Source organism: Pseudopodoces humilis, chromosome 22 (assembly GCF_049639895.1).
Source record: "Pseudopodoces humilis isolate 2021_Gansu_Grassland_sample_001 chromosome 22, ASM4963989v1, whole genome shotgun sequence".
Classification (NCBI taxonomy): Eukaryota; Metazoa; Chordata; class Aves; order Passeriformes; family Paridae; genus Pseudopodoces; species Pseudopodoces humilis.
Genome location: NC_142221.1, coordinates 4,619,400 through 4,638,674, shown reverse-complemented (window position 1 = coordinate 4,638,674; position 19,275 = coordinate 4,619,400). Strand labels below are relative to the sequence as shown.

The window sequence follows — 19,275 nt, the reverse complement described above, 5'->3', positions numbered from 1 at the left end:
GCTCAGCCTGCGGGGCTCATGGGCGGCCGGCGGGCGTGCCCCGCACACGCGTGGCCCCCGCAGGGCGACACAGCATCCCGGGGAGCCGCGGCGAGCCCCGGCCGCGCCGCCGAGCCCCGGCTCCTGCGCTGCGGGGGCGAGCAGCGGCGCGGGGCGGGGGGGAGGCTCCTTCTCTCGCTGGGTTTTTTTCCCCCTTCGCCTCTTTGCTGGATGCCCGGGGAGGTGAGCGGAGCAGGATCGGTGCCTCCGCCTCCCGGCTGCCGCAGGCTTCCTCTCCCGCAATACATTCATGCACCCGGGGACGGCGCCGGCCCCGGGTCTGAGCCTCGCCGGGGGAGCGGGGGGGCGCGGGGGGGCTCCGGCTCCGCTCGCCGCCGCCGCATCAAAAAGGCAGCGGGGTCAAACTTTGCAGAAACTCGCTCGCAGCCCCTCGGTGCCCCCGGGCGTGCCCCGCCGGCTTCCCGGGCAGGGAGCGCCGCATGCCCGCGGCTCCGCGGCCCCGGCGGCACCGGCTGCGGCTCCCCCCGCCGCCCTGTCCTCCCTCCTTCGCCCAGTCCCATCCCTCCCCCTGTATTTCGCTTTTAAACTGCAGCTGTTGAAGCTAAACCTCCTTTGCAAAAAAACAGCATTTCCTCCCACATGTCCGTGAATTGTGGGTAATGTAGTTTTTTATTTTAGAAACGCCTTTTTTTTTTATTCTTCCCCCCCACCCCCACCCCCCATCTTTTAATTTCACTGCAGCGTCCTTTTTCTTGGGTTTTCGGATTAAGATCTTCTTCTCCTGGCTGGAGTCTGCCAGGTAGATTTGGTACCAACCAAAGGGCACCAGAGGGCATGGTCTCCTTATCTGCCGAACCTGTAGCCCTAGGTCGAATGGGCTGTGATTCCAGCAACGAATAATGTAAAGCTCTCCTCGGGAGCAGCTGGAACAGGCAGTGAGAAGCATCTGAGGTAGCAGTGGCCTGTGGGAAAGTTGTAAACTTCTATTACAGGCAGTTTTAGGAGTGATGCTGCCAGCTGGTCCTGCTGGCCATCAGCTGGCCGAGGATCTGAGCACCAGCAAAGGTGAAATTGTCTGGCTTTTCAGCAATAGCTAATGGACATCAGGCCTTGAGAGTGTGTCCTCTGTCACTTGTTTCTAAATAGGAAACCTGGGGAAATGAGGGGTAAAAATCTCTTTGCCGGTGCTGCTTGTAGTGTGGCACCACAACGCCTTTCAGTCCTTCCCACCCTGCACTCTCAGCAGGCTGGATTAGCCCTTAGCAGGTAGTAGAGACGGGAGCTACCAAGTGATCCTAACAAGTGAATGTCACAGAATGAGGGGAGGCAGATTTGCTCCTTTCCACCCACAGCAAGTGGAAAAAACACAGTTTATTGTCATGTTTTCCCTCCTCACGTGTTTCTCAAAGCATTGAGAAGTATTTATTTTAAACTTCCCAGTTGCTGTGAAAGGCACAATTTAGTCACTAGTCCTGTGACAGAAAGAAACACTAAGAACCCACTCAAGTTACAAGCCACTTACTATCATGTAGTACAAGGAAGAATGAAATTAGCATCTTCCGAATGAAATATCCAGCAGCCTCCAGAAGGTGCTGAAATCCTTTGACATTTCCAAGACTCTTTCACACTTTTCAAACAAGCTTGTCACAGTTTCCCAGAGCATCATAAGTCTGGTGAAACTGCATATTCTGCAACTCTAGTTTTACTAAAGCTTCAGCCAGGTCTTGCTTCAACTTGGCTGTCTCTGGTGCTCTGGTCAAGTAGGAAATTGCATTATCTCATTCTAATTGAATCAGCTCTTCAGATGGAGTTTTTGTTGGGTTTTGGTTGTGCCTGTCTGCATCGAGCTGCTGTGAGGCATCAGCACATCACACCCCGGAGCAGCTGCTTTTAAGCCATGTGCAGAAGGGCTCCTGTGCCTGAGCTCCTGCTTTTCTCTGATGGCATTGCTGGAGATGCCAGGCCAGGCTGTGACAAGTCTCAGGAGTGGCTGGTGATGCTATGAGTTGTTTCCTTCTGCTGCTCATTTGATGTACCTGATGTCTCCTCACAGCCTGGCCATGCTCCGTTCCTGCGGCTGCTCCCCCCGGCCTGCACGGTGCCTCCGTGGCTTTCCAGCATGTTTTCCAGGTTTATAAAGGACAGGGTCTCCTCTCACCAGCCCACCAGAGGCTGCATGCTGTAAATACTGCAGGATATTTTATTTTGCCCAAGCTTTCTTTTTAGTCCCTAGAAGAATCCCACCCAGCAACACTTGCTGGATGCACTTTGGTTTCAAGTGCTGCTTCTTTGGCCAGCTGCTGACAGGTTGGGATGCACAAACACTGCCAGTGAACTGCAGAGAAAGGGGATGGGGCTGTCACTCCTGTCCCACCCACATTCCAGCACGGTTTGCCTGGCCATGCTGGCCACTGACACCACATGTGGCCATGGCTGTGCAGGGAATTGTGGCCAGCAGCCCTGCCGGCAGGGTGAGCGAGACAGCGGGAGCACAGGCAGGGCTGGGCAGACTGGGCACAGGGAGAGTGCTGGATTTGTCCGTCTGGGCGTTCTCCCAGGTGCTGGATGACTCCTGTGGATCATGTGTCAGGACTGGAATAGCCTGCCGGAGCAGGGAGCCTGTCTACAGGGATATTTATAAACCCCTGGGTTAGTGGCTGTTTTGTGGGATGGGGCTTGTCACGGCCTCAGTGGGATGAGGGATTTTCCCCTCCCAAGCTCAGTTTCTGCAGCTGGGACTGTCAGTGACAGCCCACCTGGCTGCAGGAGAGACCAGGCAGTTTTCCTTTCCCACTCCACAAGTGACAGGGGTTTTGCTGGCACTGCATCCCTCCCACACTGCCCTTCCTGCTCAGGACTGGTGCTGGACTGCAAGGCTGGAGTCTCATGGGGAGGCTTGGGCAGAGATATTCCCTCACATCAGTGTCAGCAGAAGAGACAGGCACCAGATTAAATTCAGTCCCAGGGTTTTCAAGGTATTTTTTAACCCGTGCCAGCTCCTGAGGAACACATTAAGCTGTAGCTCAGCATCCCTAGCACCAGACCGGGGAGGAGTCTCCCTGTTTCTGCAGACTCCTGGCCACCAGTGCCTTTATCCCTCTGCCCACTGATATTTGCAGAGCCCCACAGAGCAGCAGCCTTGCACAGAGTGGGAAAATCCAGGAGGCCATGCACTGGGGAGGTGATGTCTACAGCCAGGTGGAAGCAGTGCTGATGGTTCTGTGCCTGGCCAATGTCAGGTAGGCTGAGATTTTCTACATGCTGGGCAGTGGGATGAGGGCAGGCAGGTAGGGATGAGGTGCTGACTGCCCTGGTAGTGGCAGCACAGCCAGGGATTAGGCAGGAGCTGGTGGGTGTTGGTGATGTGGCAGCTCCTGTGTGATTTAAGGGCTGCCACAGCCCCACGTGGTACCTGAGCCAGGAGAGGTTGTGTTTTATGGGCTGGGTAAGGGTGCCTGAGAAGGGAATGAGCTCTTCCTCCAGCTGGGATCACTGAATCACATGGTTTGGGTTGGAAGGCACCTTTAAAGGTCATTTAGTCCAACCCCCCCAGGCACTGGCAGAGACACCTTCCACGATCCCAGGCTGTTCCAAGCTTTGTCCAACCTTGCCCTCGAAAACTTCCAGGGATGGGGCAGCCACAGCTTCACTCAGCAATTTGTGTCAGGGCCTCACCCTCCTCACTGTACAAAATGTCTTCCCAATATCCCATCTATCCCTGCTCTCTGGCAGTGTGAAGCCAGTCCTGTCCTCCGTTTCCAGCTCTCTTGGAGCCCCTTCAGGCCCTGGAAGGGGCTCTAGAGTCTCCCTGGAGCCTTTTCTCCTCCAGGCTGAACACCCCCAGCTCTCCCAGCCTGGCTCAAGAGCAGACTTGCTTCAGCTCCTGAAGCATCTCCATGGCCTCCTGTTGACACATCCCAACAGGTCCATGTCCTTTCTGTGCTGGGGACCCCAGAGCTGGTCCAGTGCTCCAGGTGGGGTCTCACCAGAGCAGAGTAGAGAGGCAGAATCACCTCCCTTGACCAGGGATCAGTTCTGGGAGGGTATGAATCAGAAATAAATTGAGGTATATTATTTTCCCTTGAGGGAGGAAAATATGAACAAAGCCCAGGATCTCAGACTCTTGCTTGTCCGAGCACTGCTGCCACCTGGATGTTCTATCAGCCGGGTACGGATGCACAGTTCACTGAGGAAATTTTGAGAGCTATGTATAAAAGTGCAAAGAAAATGTAAAATTTGTGTTATTATCTTTGGAAGCCAAAAAAAATGAGCTTTCATTTTAGCATTTAAACTCCCCAGTGCAGTTTGGACAAGACCTTTAAAGACACCTCAGTGCCCAATTCCCAGGGTTACCTGTGCAGCCACTGACCTCTGTGACTGGATAGTTGTGTATGGAAATGTCACTGGCACCAAGAGATGTGGCTGCTCTGCTCCTCAATGAAATATCCATCTTCTCCAACTCTCCATCCACGGGGGATTTCCAGCCTATTTGCATAGGAATAATCCTGTTCCTGGAGCTCCTGTGGAGAGCCTGTTGTCCAGGGAAGGTGATGGCAGTGCAGGTGACCTGGCTCAGCGGGTGCTGCAGCTGGGCTGTCACCCTGCAGGCAGGAGGAGGGGAGATGGATGGTGTCTCCCAGAGGTGCTGGAGGCTCAGATCCACTCAGCTGCTGTTCGGGGATGCAGGACGATCGTTCAGACCTGTGAACTGGAGCTGCAGGCTCCGGTGGGACGCTCCCAGGGGCTGCTCAGCGACGGGAGATGTCTCAGGGCCCCAGCTGCGGCGGGGAGGTGACAGCGATGGAGCACAGCGTGCATGGCAGGAGGGACAGCAGGCATTCCCTGTCCTCCCTGGGGCCTGGCAGAGCCTTCCTCCTCCCTGTGCCGTGATGGCCATGCTGCTGGGGACACGGGCAGCGGCTGTCACCTGCGCTCAGCACGGGCTGGGTGACACCGCAGGGACACGTGCGGTATCGAGGCCACGCGCAGCACCGGGGACAGGAGGATGGCAATTCATCAGCAGCTCCTTCCCAGGGAACCAGGAGGCAGGAGATACTTATCCTTCGTCCAGGAACGCGGTGAGTGATGGAAGGCGCTGCAGGGGCGCACCCTGAGCGGGCAGGGAGGATGGGGTTTTAGTGGTGCTTGAAAGGTGTCCGTGCCAGGGGGAGGAGGGGGTATTTAGGGTGCCCAGGCAGGGGGGGAGAAGTTGAAGAACAGATTAATCAGGAAGATTTGGGGGAGAGCCCCATGATGGGAAGTGCCTGAGCAACACCCGGTCTTGGTGCTGCAAAGCCAGGTAGCACAGCCCCCCAGAGCCCCCCTGAGGAGGGGGATGCCATCATCTCCAGCTCTGACTCTGGTACTGAAATGGGAATTGCAGCACAAAAAGAACTACGTTTCCCAGTTTCCCTTGCAGCCCAGGGGAATAAGCAATTGGAAGATTTAAATAGAGCAGGCCAGAAGCAACCAACCTTTGGCACAATGTTTTTCCCTCCTCTTCTTCATATCTATTGGCTGTCTAACCTTCTTCCCTGGCACTGGAGTGGCTGCCAAGCCTGGCATTAATTTTCCTTGCAAGCTTGCTAGGCCCATGAAGTAAACAGCCATGTGCATTCCTTACTCTATATTTAACAGCTGCAGTCTGTGCTGGGGGCAACAGCAATAGAGGGGAACCTTTGTAGCTTCCCAAATTCACAGCTTGTGAGGGTGGGAGTGGGGGAAGCTTTCTGCAGGGAGAAGAGGGATTTCTCTCCTTCCCAGTATTTGCAAAGCAGATTGCGTTAAAGAGAGACTGCAATGCCAGCATCCCAGCCACGGTCCAGGGCCAGAGACAGGAACAATGTCCTCAACAGGGCTGAGTTCCTCTCCCTGAATCAGCCCTTGAAGGGGAACCAGGAGAGCAGGAGCTCCAGCAGGAAGCAGAGCAGCCAGGCCGGGGCAGCCGGTGCCCAGAACACTAACCCCAAGGAGCGGAGGCAGTCGCAGCAGCTGCCCGAGGAGGACTGCATGCAGCTCAACCCCTCCTTCAAGGGAATTGCCTTCAACTCGCTGCTGGCCATCGATATCTGCATGTCCAAGAGGCTGGGAGTGTGTGCCAACAGAGCTTCCTCCTGGGGAGGTGCCCGCTCCATGATCAACCTCCTGGGGATAACGGGGCACGGGATCCCCTGGATTGCAGGTACGCTCATCTGCCTGGTGAAGAGCAGCACGCTGGCAGGCCAAGAGGTCCTCATGAACCTGCTGCTAGGTGAGTGGCAAACCTCCCTCCCTGCCGGGAAAGCCCAGCCTTCCTCACAAGGGACAGCAGCACTGGGACTCCTCCTCTGGCTGCTCCCAGCAGCAGAAGTGGGGAGTGACCTTTAGGGTAAATGCTGCACTTTTTGGCCTCTGAGCCCCAGGCACTGTGGGTGATGGACATCACAAGAAAGTGTCTAAGAGGGATGAATTAACTGTGGTAGCTGGGGACAGCCATGGAGCAGGGACAGGCCCCTGCTCCTGGGTGGTGCAGGGCTGTCCAGTCAGACTGAGGGAGTGTCCATGCTGGGAGGGTGGGTACCAGCAGTGATGTCTTTTATTTAATCTGTGGTTATCTGCCTTGGTGTTTGATAGGTGGGGAAGACATAAAGATATTAATCTTTAATACCTGGACCAGTTCCTGAGGATGTTATTTCCATCCCCTTGCCGCCCTCTTGACCAGACTCCACGTGATGGAGTCCTGTCACCTTCCCTGCTGCAGTTTGCTCTCACATCCTCCTTCCCTTGGGTACCTTTCTTGCTGCTTGTCCCCGTTTCCATGTGCTAATTTGACCCAGAGGCTGTGTAGGCAGGCTGGAATGCCTTTGGCTCTCCTGCAAGTCTTTCCTTGCATGGTGGTGGTCAGTGTCCCTGTTTATGGAGATTGGGATGTGTTGAAGGGTTTGGCTTCTCCACTGTGCAGGGCCCATCCCACCCCAATGTCCCACCAATGACCAGGATGAGCTCTAGCTGTGATTTGCCTTAAATCCTGGCCCCAACCTGCCCAGGCCATGTATACCTGAGGACCTTCCTCTTCTTGCTCTTCTGCCATTGGCACAGGGTCCCATTATCCTATTTTACCCTCTCCTCTGGCTGTGACACACCCTGGTGTTTCACCCTCCCTAAAAACTCAGCAATCCCACTTTTGATTGATAGGAGAAATTGAAAACATTGGATTTAGACACTTTCTTCTCAGGGAACATTTTGAGGTGCCGTCGGGACACTTTATTTCACAGGAAAGGGACTTCCTGTCTGCAGGGGCTGACTGTGAGGTGATACAGCTCAGCAACATGGCCCCAGGTTTTGGGTTTTTTTCACAAGTTCATCCTTCAGAGAGGGTGAAGACTGAGCTGGACTGGCTTGAAAAGCACAGTGGTAGCTGCCTTCTCTTCCCTGTGCCTTTGGAGGAGGCTGTCCTCGTGCTGTGACATCTCATGGGGGGAGGCAGTGGCGGGGAAGAAGCCAGAATAGCACCAGCGTGATGCAGAGCCCGCCAACGTCAGCAGTTCTCGCAGGGGCTCCTCGGTGCGCGGGGTCAGCCCCTCACTGGGAAGAGAGGATCCATTCAAAAGGGCACGAGGATGAAACAGTCGGTGACTAACAGTGAGTGGCACAGTTTCCAGATGTCTCTTGACCCAAGAGCCTCTGATGGGAGCCTGGAAACTGCTGCTTTGTATCCAAAAATTTGAGGTCTTTGCAAAGAGCTAGTGCCCCCATTGGCTTAAAAACAAGGAAGGTTATTTCACCCTTCCATTGCCATATGAGGAGGCCAAATGCAAAACCACCTTGGGGCCATGTTCTAACTTCATGGACTGGTGGCTGGGAGAGCTCATCCCTGCATCATTACCCACATCTCCAGGTCTTCTGAGCTCCAGTGTGGTGCCCAGGGACAAGTTGGGGGTTCTGGAGTCTTGCATCCTTGCCTAGACACACTACTCCCACCCCTCCTCTTCCCCTTCCAAGAGAGGAAATAGTTAACTGGTGTTCCAGTTCCATAGGTCTGGCAGACTCCAAAGATCTCCACTACTCCCTTTGAAACGACAGCACTGACTGGTGGCACTGGCCAAGGTGCCCTCAGCCTCTCTTGTCAGCTTCTGCAGCAGGACTAGTGTCACCCCACAGAGCAGATCTCTGCTGTGAGAGTGGCCTTGGGCTGATATTTAAGATTGCAGTCAGAAACTCTGAGTACCAGAGTAGCTGCTGCCATGAGATCTGCACTGCTGGTGGAGAAGGAGCCTGGCTGGACCTCGACAGGTCCCCAGGAACAGTGGGGTCTTGTGTACACAGGAAGGTCATGGCACCACTGCTGCATCTGGCATCCTTGGTCCCTCTTGCTGCTGCTTTCCTGTGGTTCAAATCCACCAGGATGTGGTGAAAAGCCCTCCTAGATAGGCACAGGTCAAAGGGAAGGGAACCTCCTGGTGCTTCCCTGCTGGAAGAGGGAAGCTGGGAAGTTGGGGTTGCCTATAGCACCCCTTCCATACCTCCCTGGGCTCTCCTCCCTTCCCCCGGCTTACTGAGGGTTTGATACATCAAGCAGAATTTCTGATGCAGTCTCTGGGCAGGGAGCCAGCCCATCATAGAGCACTTGTTTAGGATTTGCAATCAGGCTTCCAAGGCGAGGAGACTGCTGAAATGGAACTGGGAACCTGGCAGAGCACCACTGCAGATGGAAGAGGAGCTCTCGCCAGTGGGTTTGCCAACACATGTGGGAGCATTCCGGGTGAGGGGGTCTGACCCTGGGATGCTCCATCCATCCCCACTGCAGATGCTGATTAGCAACCCCAAGCAATGTTTTCCCTCCATATTCGTCATCTGTGATGGAATTTATTGATTCCCCTTCTCACAGTAATCTTTTCCAGCAAATGCCAAACAGCCAGAGAAGCACACACAGCCTGTTACTGAAAAGATGGAAGAAACCAGATATCTGTGCCCACTGTAAAAATCTTTCTGCCAGGACACATTTTCAGGAGGATTGTCTCAGCATCACCAGCCCTGGCTGAGCAAAAGTCAGGGAGAAGGTCCACAGTCCCTTGGCTAAATCAAGGAAAGCTTAACTCAGGAAATCCTCCAGTTGTAAAGTTCATTTAATTTGTCTGCCACTGTTGGAACTTTTAGAACCATTCAAGCTTTCCTGTGCAATCACAAGGGTTTCATGGAAACTAAGGTGCTTAGAAAGTCGTTTGAACCTTGCAATCAGACTTGCAGGGGGAAAGCAGTTACAAAACTTTCAGTAAAATGCCCAGATCTGCTTCAGAACCAGACACAAATTCCATTAAACCCTGGGGGCAGCAGTACCTCGGTTTCTGGTTCTGATCCATCTGGTGAGGATGTGGATCCAAATTTAATGATTCATTGACTGCAAAGCCAGCAAAGAACATTTGGATCATCGATCTAACCCACGGCAAAATACAGGCTGTAGCACATCCCTTAATTTATTCCTGTTCAATTTGTTAAGGGAAAAAAACTCCAAACACTCAATCTGATGTACAGTTACAAGTGAGGGTGAACTTGTCAGAGCCATTTCTGTATTACTGCAGTGGTAGGGATTCTCACAAGTGCTTTTAGTTGGACTCTTCCCTTCATTGTGTCTCCATACCCTTCTCTCTCCAGCTGAACAGCTCTTTCAGCCAACATCTCTTCTGCCTTTCAGTGTTTTGGATAGTGCTCAAGTAATTTCTTCACCTCCTATTTATTAAGCTAAACAGATTGATCTTGTTAAACTGATGGTCTTTGCAGATCGAGGCACCTTCTCACTGCAGTGGGGATGGAATGTGGTCACTGGGGATGGAATGTGATTGCCCACCCACAGTGGTCACTCCAGTGAGGCCCCTCTTTTGTGTTTACAGCCAAACCATCGCTGTGTTCAGCTATTTGTCATCCAGCTGGGTGCCTTTGCTGTTGGGAGGTACCTGCCTGGGTCATCCTTGCACATAAAACTGCGTTTGTTCTTGGTTTGAAGTAGCAGTAACTGGTTCTGCTGCGCTCATGGCTCTCTGGAACAGATATCCAGACGAGGAGAAGAGAAAGCTTTGCTTGCTGTCTCGGTGCCACCGGTCCCAGTGCTCAGCCATCTCCAGCTGGCTCTGCATCCCGCTGGGAGGGGCAGGATGGCTCTTTGGTGCTGTCACTAAGCATTTATCCCATTAAGTACAGCACTGCCTCAGGGCGTGGATGTATCACTGATGTGTCAGGCTGGGGGTGGGTGAATGCCACAGGAGGAGGAAAGGAGGGACCCAGGGCCACTTCTCCACTCCTGGAGGCCAGCAAGGAGGAAGTTCTTGCTCTGTCCAGCCTTCTTCCTGAGTACTGACATAGCTCTACTCTGAGCAGGAACCAAGCCATGATATTCTGAAGCGTAGTCCCTGCAGACCCCACTAAGAAAGAAAATTATATATACATATATATGGTCAGAACTCTGTGGTCCCATCCTGGCAGCTTCCAAGCAAGACCAGATTTGTAAGAAATTCATGGATTAGGAAGGTAAGAGAGCAAGAAATGCCTTCACCAAGCCCCTTGAGACCCCATTGACCCTGTTCTAACAATACAGACATGCTTCAGATATTGTTGTGCTTCTTTTTGGAGACTGTGTGATGAAAATCCAGACAGTACAGCCGGTTGCTGGTAGAGGTCACAGGGTGGATGAAATGCCCAGGCAGAGCTGCTCCTGTCAAGCCTCAGGGCAGCCCAGGCCCAGCAGAGAGGCCGGGGAGCTGCACGGCAGGTGGATCAGTCTGTATGTGGCAGAGCCTGCTCAGCCCAGAGCCCCAGAGATGGTTTGGGGCCAGATGTGTCTATTTTTCCTCCTTTCATTCTTCCACTGTGGGAGCAGGGATTTTCTGAGCCAGGGAGGGCAGAGGACATTCCATCAGGGATGGGTAGAACAGCTTGGGAGGTGGTGCCCTGTGGATCCATCCCTCCTTGGACAGCCTGGCACATGCAGGGGCTCAGCCGCTGTCCCACTCCCCTCCCAGCCCTGCCAGTGCCCACCAAGGTCTCACTGAGCCAGCAGCATGCCTGCCCACTGAGGTGGAAACATTGAAATGCCAAGTAACCCAACATGAGTGACCCACAGAAGGTGCCAGTCAGAGGGAACAATGCAGATGCCCACTGCCTGCCTCCAGCATTTAGACACAGGTCCAGCCTGGCATTAAACCTTCCTCTTCATCACTCCAGGCTGATAATCTGCCTCTGTTCTGCCCAGACACAGCAGCTGAAGTCCATGATCCTTTGGTGGGGGCTGTGCTCAGCCTTCATCCCTTCACAGCTGATGAGCTCAGGCATCTCTGAAGAGCCAGCAATGCCCAGCTCCCCCGGCTTCCCTGCCCCCCTTCCTGCCTGCTTCCTCTACAGGAATGTGTCCTGCTCACTGCAGGGCAGCCTGGTGAGCCTGCAGTGTCCCCTTGGATAAGGGACAGTCAGTGACAGGCTGGGGCTCATCTGACTGTGGCTGGAGCAGGCACGGGGGTATTTCCAGGGACCTGCACAGTGTCTCCATCAGATCCATGGTCGGATCAGCCGCTCGGTAGCAGGCAGCACTGATTTGCTCAGGTCCTGGCCGGCTGCTGGGGATGCTGTGAGCCCTGCAGGCATCAGTGTGCAGCCCTTGGGGAATGTGCAGCGAGCTGGAATCCAGCCCTTGCAGAGCAAACAGCAAAACGTTCCCCAGCCTGAATGCAGAGCAAAAGAGAAAAGAAGTGCGAGGGTTGTTGAATGGGAAGAGGGGGAATAAACATGGGAAATGAGTCATCCTTCTGTCTGTCACTCCGGGAGCAACTTCCCATTGCCCCAGCCTGCAGCTCAGAGGGGACAGTGGCTGTTTCACTCAGGCAGAGCCGGAGAGGCAGAGCCAGGCTCTGGCCCGAAGGGAGATCCCAGATCCATGGGTGAGTGTGTTTGCCTCTAACACGCCCTGACAGGAGCAGTGGTTGGGAAGAGGAAGGTGAGGGATGAGGTGAGCTGTTGGGAGGAGCAGCAGGCAGAGAGAGCCAGTTGCTCCGGGTCAGGATTGGTGGAGGATGGGGTAGGAAGGAGGGGAATCAGATGAACTCTCCTTTTTTTCTTCCGCTTCGAGGAAACCTCCGTGTTTTAACCTGGAACAGAGAACCATTTCCATCTGATGGCAGATGTACCTGGGTCCACACTGTGAGGTGTGATGGTTGGAGACCCTCTGAGCATCACAGAATCAGACCTTTTTTTTTTTTCCTTGCCAGTTTGCCTCTTTGAAGAGCAGTGGGATGTAACTCCAAGCCCAGACAGCACTGAGGCTGAGCAAGGAGCCAGCATGGGCTGGGCCATGCTGCTGGTCCTCAGCCCAAGGCACTTTTCTTCCTCTGGCTCATCCCATACAGCGCTGTTGGTGCTGGTGCAAGTGGTTCTGAGATGTGCTGATGGTACCTGCGCTGCTGCCATGGGGTACAGGAACATTTCAAGCTGTCAGAGCCCTTCTGGGAGGCAGATGAGCCATCCTCGGGGCTGCTCAGCTCCTTTCACCCAGCAGCACGAGCCCTTTTCACTGTGCTCCCCCTCTTGCCTGCACCTCACCCCAGCCTGTGCAGACCCCCAGTGAAGGAGCCCCACTCAGTAGCTGATGCTGAATACAAATTACCCAGCTCCCAGGGCACAGTGTTTCCAAGGGGAGAACTCCAGGCAGCCTGTGTTTGCACTCAGGGCTGCTTCTAATCATCTAGAATATAGCAAATCTATTTTTAGTTGTTGTGGGTTTTTATTTTAATTAATTGCACAATTCTGCTTTCCACCATTTTTTCACCTCCCCATGACCACTTACCCCACACTGATGCTTGTTCAGCCAAAAAATACCCCCCCTCGAACACCAGAATGCCTGATTCATTGACTCTTCAATGTATCATGCCATCTGTGCTTTTTGTCAGCTCTGACACCCAATAGTGCCACATTTGGGGAACAAAATGGAATGGAGGGGTTCATTTCCAGAGTGGACCTCTTCCAGCTGCCACTGACTCCACTGGAGAGAGGGTGAAGATTCTTTTGAAACTTGCATCTTTCATTAATGTCAATGAGATAAGGCTGCAAACAGCTAATTTTCCAGGTCAGGGACCCTAATGCCTGCTGGAGATTTGGGAAGTTCAGAAGGAGTAGGAAGGGGCACAAAAGTAAAAAGAAAAATGGTGACAAAACTATGAATTCTAATTATGGAGTTAAAGAAACTATTTCCTGGGACTGGTGGTATTTGTCCAGAGTTCAGTACTGAGTGAGGGTGGGTAATCTGGGCAATACAGGACCATCAAAGGCAGTCTTGGCCCTGCACATGCTCTCAGCAGCTGCAGGGGGGAGCTCATGCCACCTCCAGCATGGTGGGTTTGAAGCTCAGGCAATGAGGCTTGGCTCTGCTCTGTGCACATCTTGCCTGAGGCACATCTGCTTCCACATTGGGAGCCTCCTGAGCTCATGAAATGGGCTCACTCTTCATTCCTGGCCATTTATTTACCTCCCTGTTTTCCCGTGTGCTCAGCCATGGTTCTGGGAGGCTGAGTCCAGCTTGTGACTGTTTCTGATCCCAACCTCACAGGCTGGGCTCTCCAGAGTAGCCTTGTCTGATCCAAGCACAGCCCCATGTGTGTGAAGTCACGTGGATCTTGGCTGCTGGAGCAGATGAGGCCACGGGCTTTTTTGGCTTTCTCCTCTTTTCCTCCCCCCCTTCCCCTAGAACTGCACCCAGGTTGTTTTTCAGCTGTGGTTTTGATAACATGTTTATATAAACATCCCAGTTGGAATCTTCCTCCATCCCTGGTGACACTGCCTAGCTCCAACCTGGAGCAGACCATGTTCCCAGGGCCGCTCACACCATCCTCAGCCTCTTCCAGCCATAAGGGACGGCAGCAGAGGTGGCACCTCAGGGACAGAAAGGGCCTTATGGTGGCAGGGGACATCCAACTGTTTCAGTTCCTCTTAAATACAAGCTGTGGAGTTTGGTTCTGTTGATAATGGTTCAGGTTTGTCCTTGTGCGTGGCCTGCACAGGGCTCCTCTGCTCACCACTCTGCTCCTGATGGGCTCCTAACACTTGGTGCTAGGAGCAAGGCAGATAATTGTTTTCCTTTCCTTATTAATAGATATAAAATGCCTGCCCAGGGGCCTCACTTTCAGCTCATTTACTGTGCATCTGATGCCAGATGTTGGGTTTTCACAATACCATGGTGATCTCTGATGCTAAAATTGTCACAGGCAAGACAAGACTTGCTCTTTGGTTTTGTGTTTTAAGGAAGTTTTAGATGTTAATGTAGGATTTGGGGATTTTGCATTGGAAATCTGAAGGATTTTTTCCCTTAACACCAGGTCAACAGGGAAATTCCTGTTCTCTGACAGAAAAATGTGAAAAGAGCAGGAACAGGCAAGAGCTAATCCTTCCTTCACTTTTAAATACAGCACTACCTGGGTTTTACATCCAGTGATGCCTCTGGTTTAAATCCAGTGCTACCTGGCTCTAGAGGGGAAAACATGATGAAAAAAAAGCTTCATATTAAAATTTCTTGATCCTCTCATCTCAGCCTTAGTCAGGTGGCACTCTGCCATCCCTGCTGTGCTTTTGACAGCCCCGAGGGTCCCCAGAGAGCAGCCAGAGCAGGCTGGTACATCAGCTGCAGGCTCCTTTCCATGGGCTCTCCTGGGGCTGTGCTTGCTCCAGCCTGCAGTCAGGTCACCCTGAAGGATTTGCAGGGCTCTGTGTGAGAGACCAGGGAAGGACAGAGCCAAGGTGGTGGTGCTGATTTGCAGGTGGCAGGTGCAAAGCTCAGGGGCTTGGGGTTCAGCAGCAGGAACAGTCCCCAGCGCAGAGACACCCACCTGCAGCTGGAGGTGATAAAGTTAACCCCTTACCTGCCTAATGCTGTGCCCACACGAGGAGCAAGGATTTGATGTGCATTAGGGGCAGGAAGGAAGCGAGCCAAGGTCCAAGCGGGTATGTAGGTCATGGGATTGCAAAGGAATAGGGCCTGGGAGGGGGCTGCTGGGCAACAGCACTGTCTGTGTCTGTTCCTGAAGGATGGGCCCTTGGCAGCACCGCTGGCAGCAGTGCTGATTCACCCTGCCAGCGCCGGCGGCAGCAGCAGCAGCAGGAGAGGGAAGGAGAACAGCAGAGACCCAGCACTGGGACTGGCAGTGGGACCCCCACGCCTCAGGGGCCAGGGCTGGCTGCTGGGGCTGTTTCATAAAGAAATCTCCATGAAATGAACAGAAAGTGCAAGGGGAAGTGACAGCAAAAGCACCAGATGGAGGGATCTTTGGTGGTTTTTTTTCTTTTAACGGCAAATTAACCCCCAGTTTTAATGCTGTCATGCCTTCCGATCTTGAAATGTGGGCAAATGAGGCTTTTTGCTTTCTGTGCATCATTTGATGAAAATCAAAGCTAGCAGTACTGAAGGCCCATTTTGTTCATCTTCTGAATGAAAGGATTATTAGAAATGCTCTTTGGCTTGTTCTCCATGCCCTGAACACCTCCATGCACACATGCCTGCATCCCTTGAGTTGCCCTGACATCACCTTTGACCATAAAAATACACTGCCAGTGCAAAATACTGACAGGCAGTGCTGAACACCACACACTGTGAAAGCACATGGCACTTCTGCTACTGATCCCTGGGCAGGTTTGGTGGGGAATGGTCTCTAGGGAATTTATTGAACAGCATGGAGGAGACACTGGGATCTGTTGGGGTGCCCAGACTCGTTCTGGAGCCCTGGCTGGGCTTCTCAGCAATGCAATAGGTGCTGACTTCAGCAGAGCAGCTTGGGCCAGAGTCTTCTCTTGGCAGCACTGGTGCATCATCTCTCTGATGCTTCTGGGTTCCCAAGAATTTGATGAGTCTGGGTTCCCGAGAGAGCATCGTGGAGTTTCAGTTTCACACAGCTCTCATCCAGGGTGAGAAGGGATTGGTGGGAAATGCAGTCAATGAGCTCTGAAAATAATTTCCTGAAGCCTTTTGCTGGATCAGGGCTGGAGGGGGGGTCACTTAGTGGGGTGAGGAGTTGGGCTGGGGGTCATTTAAGAAGCCCAGCATGAGCAGAGCACTGTGTAGCAGGGCAGCCCCGTACTGGTCAGCCAGGCCCGGGCTGACAGCATTTGACCTTAACACAGAGCCAGGGTGAGTGGCTACTCCAGAGCTCCACAGACTGAGTCTGAAATCCCTCCCTCCCCTTCTCCCCCACAGCCAGCCTGTCAAAAAAAAAATCAGCACATTGCAGAGAAGCAGTCTGCTGAGTGTGGGGGTCCTGCTGGGCTGCAGATCTCCCCCTGCTCTCTCCCTGCCTGCCAGTCACATCCAGCAGGAGCTGGGCAGTCCCTGGTCATCCTTGTCCTGCTAAACCCATTGCTACTGCTACAGGCCCAGTGGTGACCGACCTCCTTGCAGCCCCTTGCCACCTGCAGCCTCAACAACTTTGTTCAGGTGCCACTCATGAGTCTTTGCTTTATGTCAATCTCCTGCTTTTTGTGTCTTGCCTGGATTCCTGCTACTGTCCATGTCAGGGAGGAGCTGGCACCCAGACCTTTTCCTCTGCTCCATCTCCCCTGCACAGCTCTGAGACCCCAGGGCATGCATGACCTGTTGGGCAGAAGGTCCAGGGAGGTCCTGCTGCCCATGCAAGATGCCCTGCAGATGAGGCAGAAAAGCAGTCTTCCATAAGGAGAGGGTTTGGCCGGGGTAAATACCAGCCCCTTCCCAAAGCAGTGCTGGGGACCGGGGGTGGCACATGGGGAAGGTGGGTGAGCAGAGCTGCCGTGACAGCTCCTCACTTCCCAGCTCCTGCCAGGTGCTGAGCAGGCAGGTGGAGCTGCCTCCCTTGTGCCATCTTATTTCCCATCCCCACCACTGCTGCACTCCTATCCATGCTCCCGAAACCTTGTCAGCTGTCAAGGAATGGTCTTTACCAGGGCCTGGGAACCAAACAACCGGCCCCTGGCATTCCTGCTGATGGAGCAGGCTGTGCTCATGGTGGCAGGTATGTCCTTGTCATTTCTGCGGGGAGCTGAAATTTTTCAGCTGCAGTGAAAACTCTGACTAATTAGGAGGGTTGTAAAAAGCAGATGATGGGATTAAAGAGAAATAAAATTGATGCTAGGAAATAGAAATGACAATACCTGTCGGCTGGGACTAAGCAGGTGGGCTGAAGAGGAGGGTGATGTAGAGAAATGCTGATGGGTTTCACTTCTGAAGCTTTTAAGGAAGAAAGGGGGTTTGGTGTAGAGAGCTGCAGGTGCCTGTGCCGTGACAGGCCAGTGTTTGCTGGGGCTGGGAGGTGTGGTACCCCCAGTGCATTTGCACAGGGAAGGGGCTGCGTGGGGTGACTTGCAGGGAGAAAGTCACAGGGAGCAAGAGGTAAGCAGAAACAAGAAATGGCTCGTGGGTGTTTGATGCTTTGGCAAAGGAAGAAGGATGGGTGGGGGATATCTAGGAGGATGCTGCCCACCCTCCAACACACCATGGTGCTGTTTCTAACACAGGAGCACCTTTTACTTTATTGTGTGCCTTTCCCCTTGGCTCACTGGTTCCTAATGCTCATTTCTTAGAGAAATCTGTCAGCATGGTACAAAAGCTACAAGCATGGTGTGATCCCCTGGCTGCTCTGGGCAGGAGGAGGCAGTGGGCTTGGGACAGGCCAAGGGACAACACTAGAAAGTGCTGTGGGGCACCTTTCCTCCAGCAGACTGCTCACTGCAGCCTGGGCACCCTGGCACAGAGCCCCAGGCAGGGATCTTGCTGAATGAGGTTTCTGAAGCATGAGGTGGAGGCAGCAAAAGGAACATCCAGAGTGGTGGTTTGAGGGTCAAAAGTTTCAGTTTTAGCTTCGCCAGTTGCTCTCTTCCTCCCCAGGTGGGTTGCTCGCCTCTGCAGTCTGGGGTTCTCCTCTGTCAGAGGAGACAGTGGTGACAGTGGTATTTGCCTCCTCTGTGGGCAAACTGGGAGGGTTGATCAACATTTGGGTGGTGACCTGAGGATGGGGGAGTTGTGTGCAGCTGCACTGTGGACATCTGGCCGGAACCAAAACCAAATTTTTATTTAAAGACAATGACAACCCTTTAACGTTACGTCTTGAAAATTGCCCTCAACTCTTCTATCTCTCACTGTTCTCTCTGTGTCTCCTGTTTTGTAGCCCTGCTCCTGGATATCATGATTGTGGCAGGATTGCAGAAGCTGGCCAAGCGGAAGGGCCCATACGACATCAATCCTGGCCTGTTGGACTACCTGACCATGGACACCTACGCCTTTCCCGCGGGGCATGCCAGCCGGGTGGCCATGCTCTCCAAGTTCTTCCTCAACCACCTGGTCCTGGCCATCCCCCTCCGCATCCTGCTGGTCCTCTGGGCCCTCTGCGTGGGCTTGTCCCGTGTCATGATCGGACGGCACCACATCACAGATGTTCTCTCTGGCTTTGTTTTCGGCTACTTGCAGTTCAGGCTGGTGGAGTTGATATGGATGTCTTCCAACACGTGTCAGATGTTGATATCCATCTGGTGAACGCGGAGGACTTGGAAACTAGAAGATACTTTGAGAGTTCCCCTCCCAATATTTTCTACGTGTTGTTTGTTGGAAGCAGTTGTAACTTCCATGAGCAGTGGTGTTTTTTAATGTCGCTTCCCCACCTGTAAAAAAAAAGTTTCTTGTAATGGATTGGGTTTTAGCAATCGAGGGCCATACCTGTGTTTTGGCCGTATTCTCAAGCTGTGTTTGGACAGCAGCCTAATTAAGCTTTACAAGTGAGAGAAATGAGCTCCATGTCCACCTTCTTTACGTGGTTCACATTGGCACCTTGGTACGTCCTCAGTATGGGCAGTGCTGAGACCTTCCTGAGAAGACATTCGTGTACTTTTCAGAGGATAAATTATTTTGGCCACAGTGTTTTTTTTCTTTTCGTAAGCCCAGCAGTCGTGTCTTGTATGGAGTCAGGACATTGCTGGTGCTTTACAGTTAATAAATAATCATAAAAATCCTGCCCTGTTTGGTACTTATCATGAGGGAGGGGAGAAAATGAGCCCAGTGTGGCTTTGAGATATACATTCAGCATGGAGCAGGTCCTTCAGTCTTGCTGCCCAAGGGGATGCAAACTTTTGCTTTGGGTGGGGTGGGCCTAGATGGGTGCTCAGGACACCGAAGGAAAATCTGTTCTGTGAGGGTATGTGAGGAGTTTTTGGTCTGGTAAGGGACAGCAATGCCCTGATGTGGTGCTGTTTCTTCCTGCTAGTGACAAGTGGCCTCCTTGAAGCCAGGTGGATCCTTATCCAGGTGAT

At 53.1% G+C, this 19,275-nt stretch overlaps 1 protein-coding gene across 1 annotated transcript; it reads left to right on the top strand.

The window, feature by feature from the left end:
• The first annotated feature begins 5,650 nt into the window (after window positions 1-5,650).
• PLPP7 (phospholipid phosphatase 7 (inactive)) lies at window positions 5,651-18,650 on the top strand. The gene is made up of 2 exons (XM_005527287.2): window positions 5,651-6,250; window positions 18,141-18,650. The coding sequence occupies exons 1-2, from the start codon at window positions 5,800-5,802 to the stop codon at window positions 18,503-18,505; spliced, it is 816 nt and encodes a 271-aa protein (XP_005527344.1). The 5' UTR covers window positions 5,651-5,799; the 3' UTR covers window positions 18,506-18,650.
• The last annotated feature ends 625 nt before the right edge of the window (window positions 18,651-19,275 follow it).

What these genes read in the sequence shown, in the direction of transcription:
- PLPP7 (XM_005527287.2), top strand. Translation starts at nt 5,800, where the DNA reads ATGCCAGCATCCCAGCCACGGTCCAGGGCCAGAGACAGGAACAATGTC. An exon ending in CCTCATGAACCTGCTGCTAG is followed by an intron (nt 6,251 to 18,140) that starts GTGAGTGGCAAA and finishes CCTGTTTTGTAG; the next exon opens with CCCTGCTCCTGGATATCATG.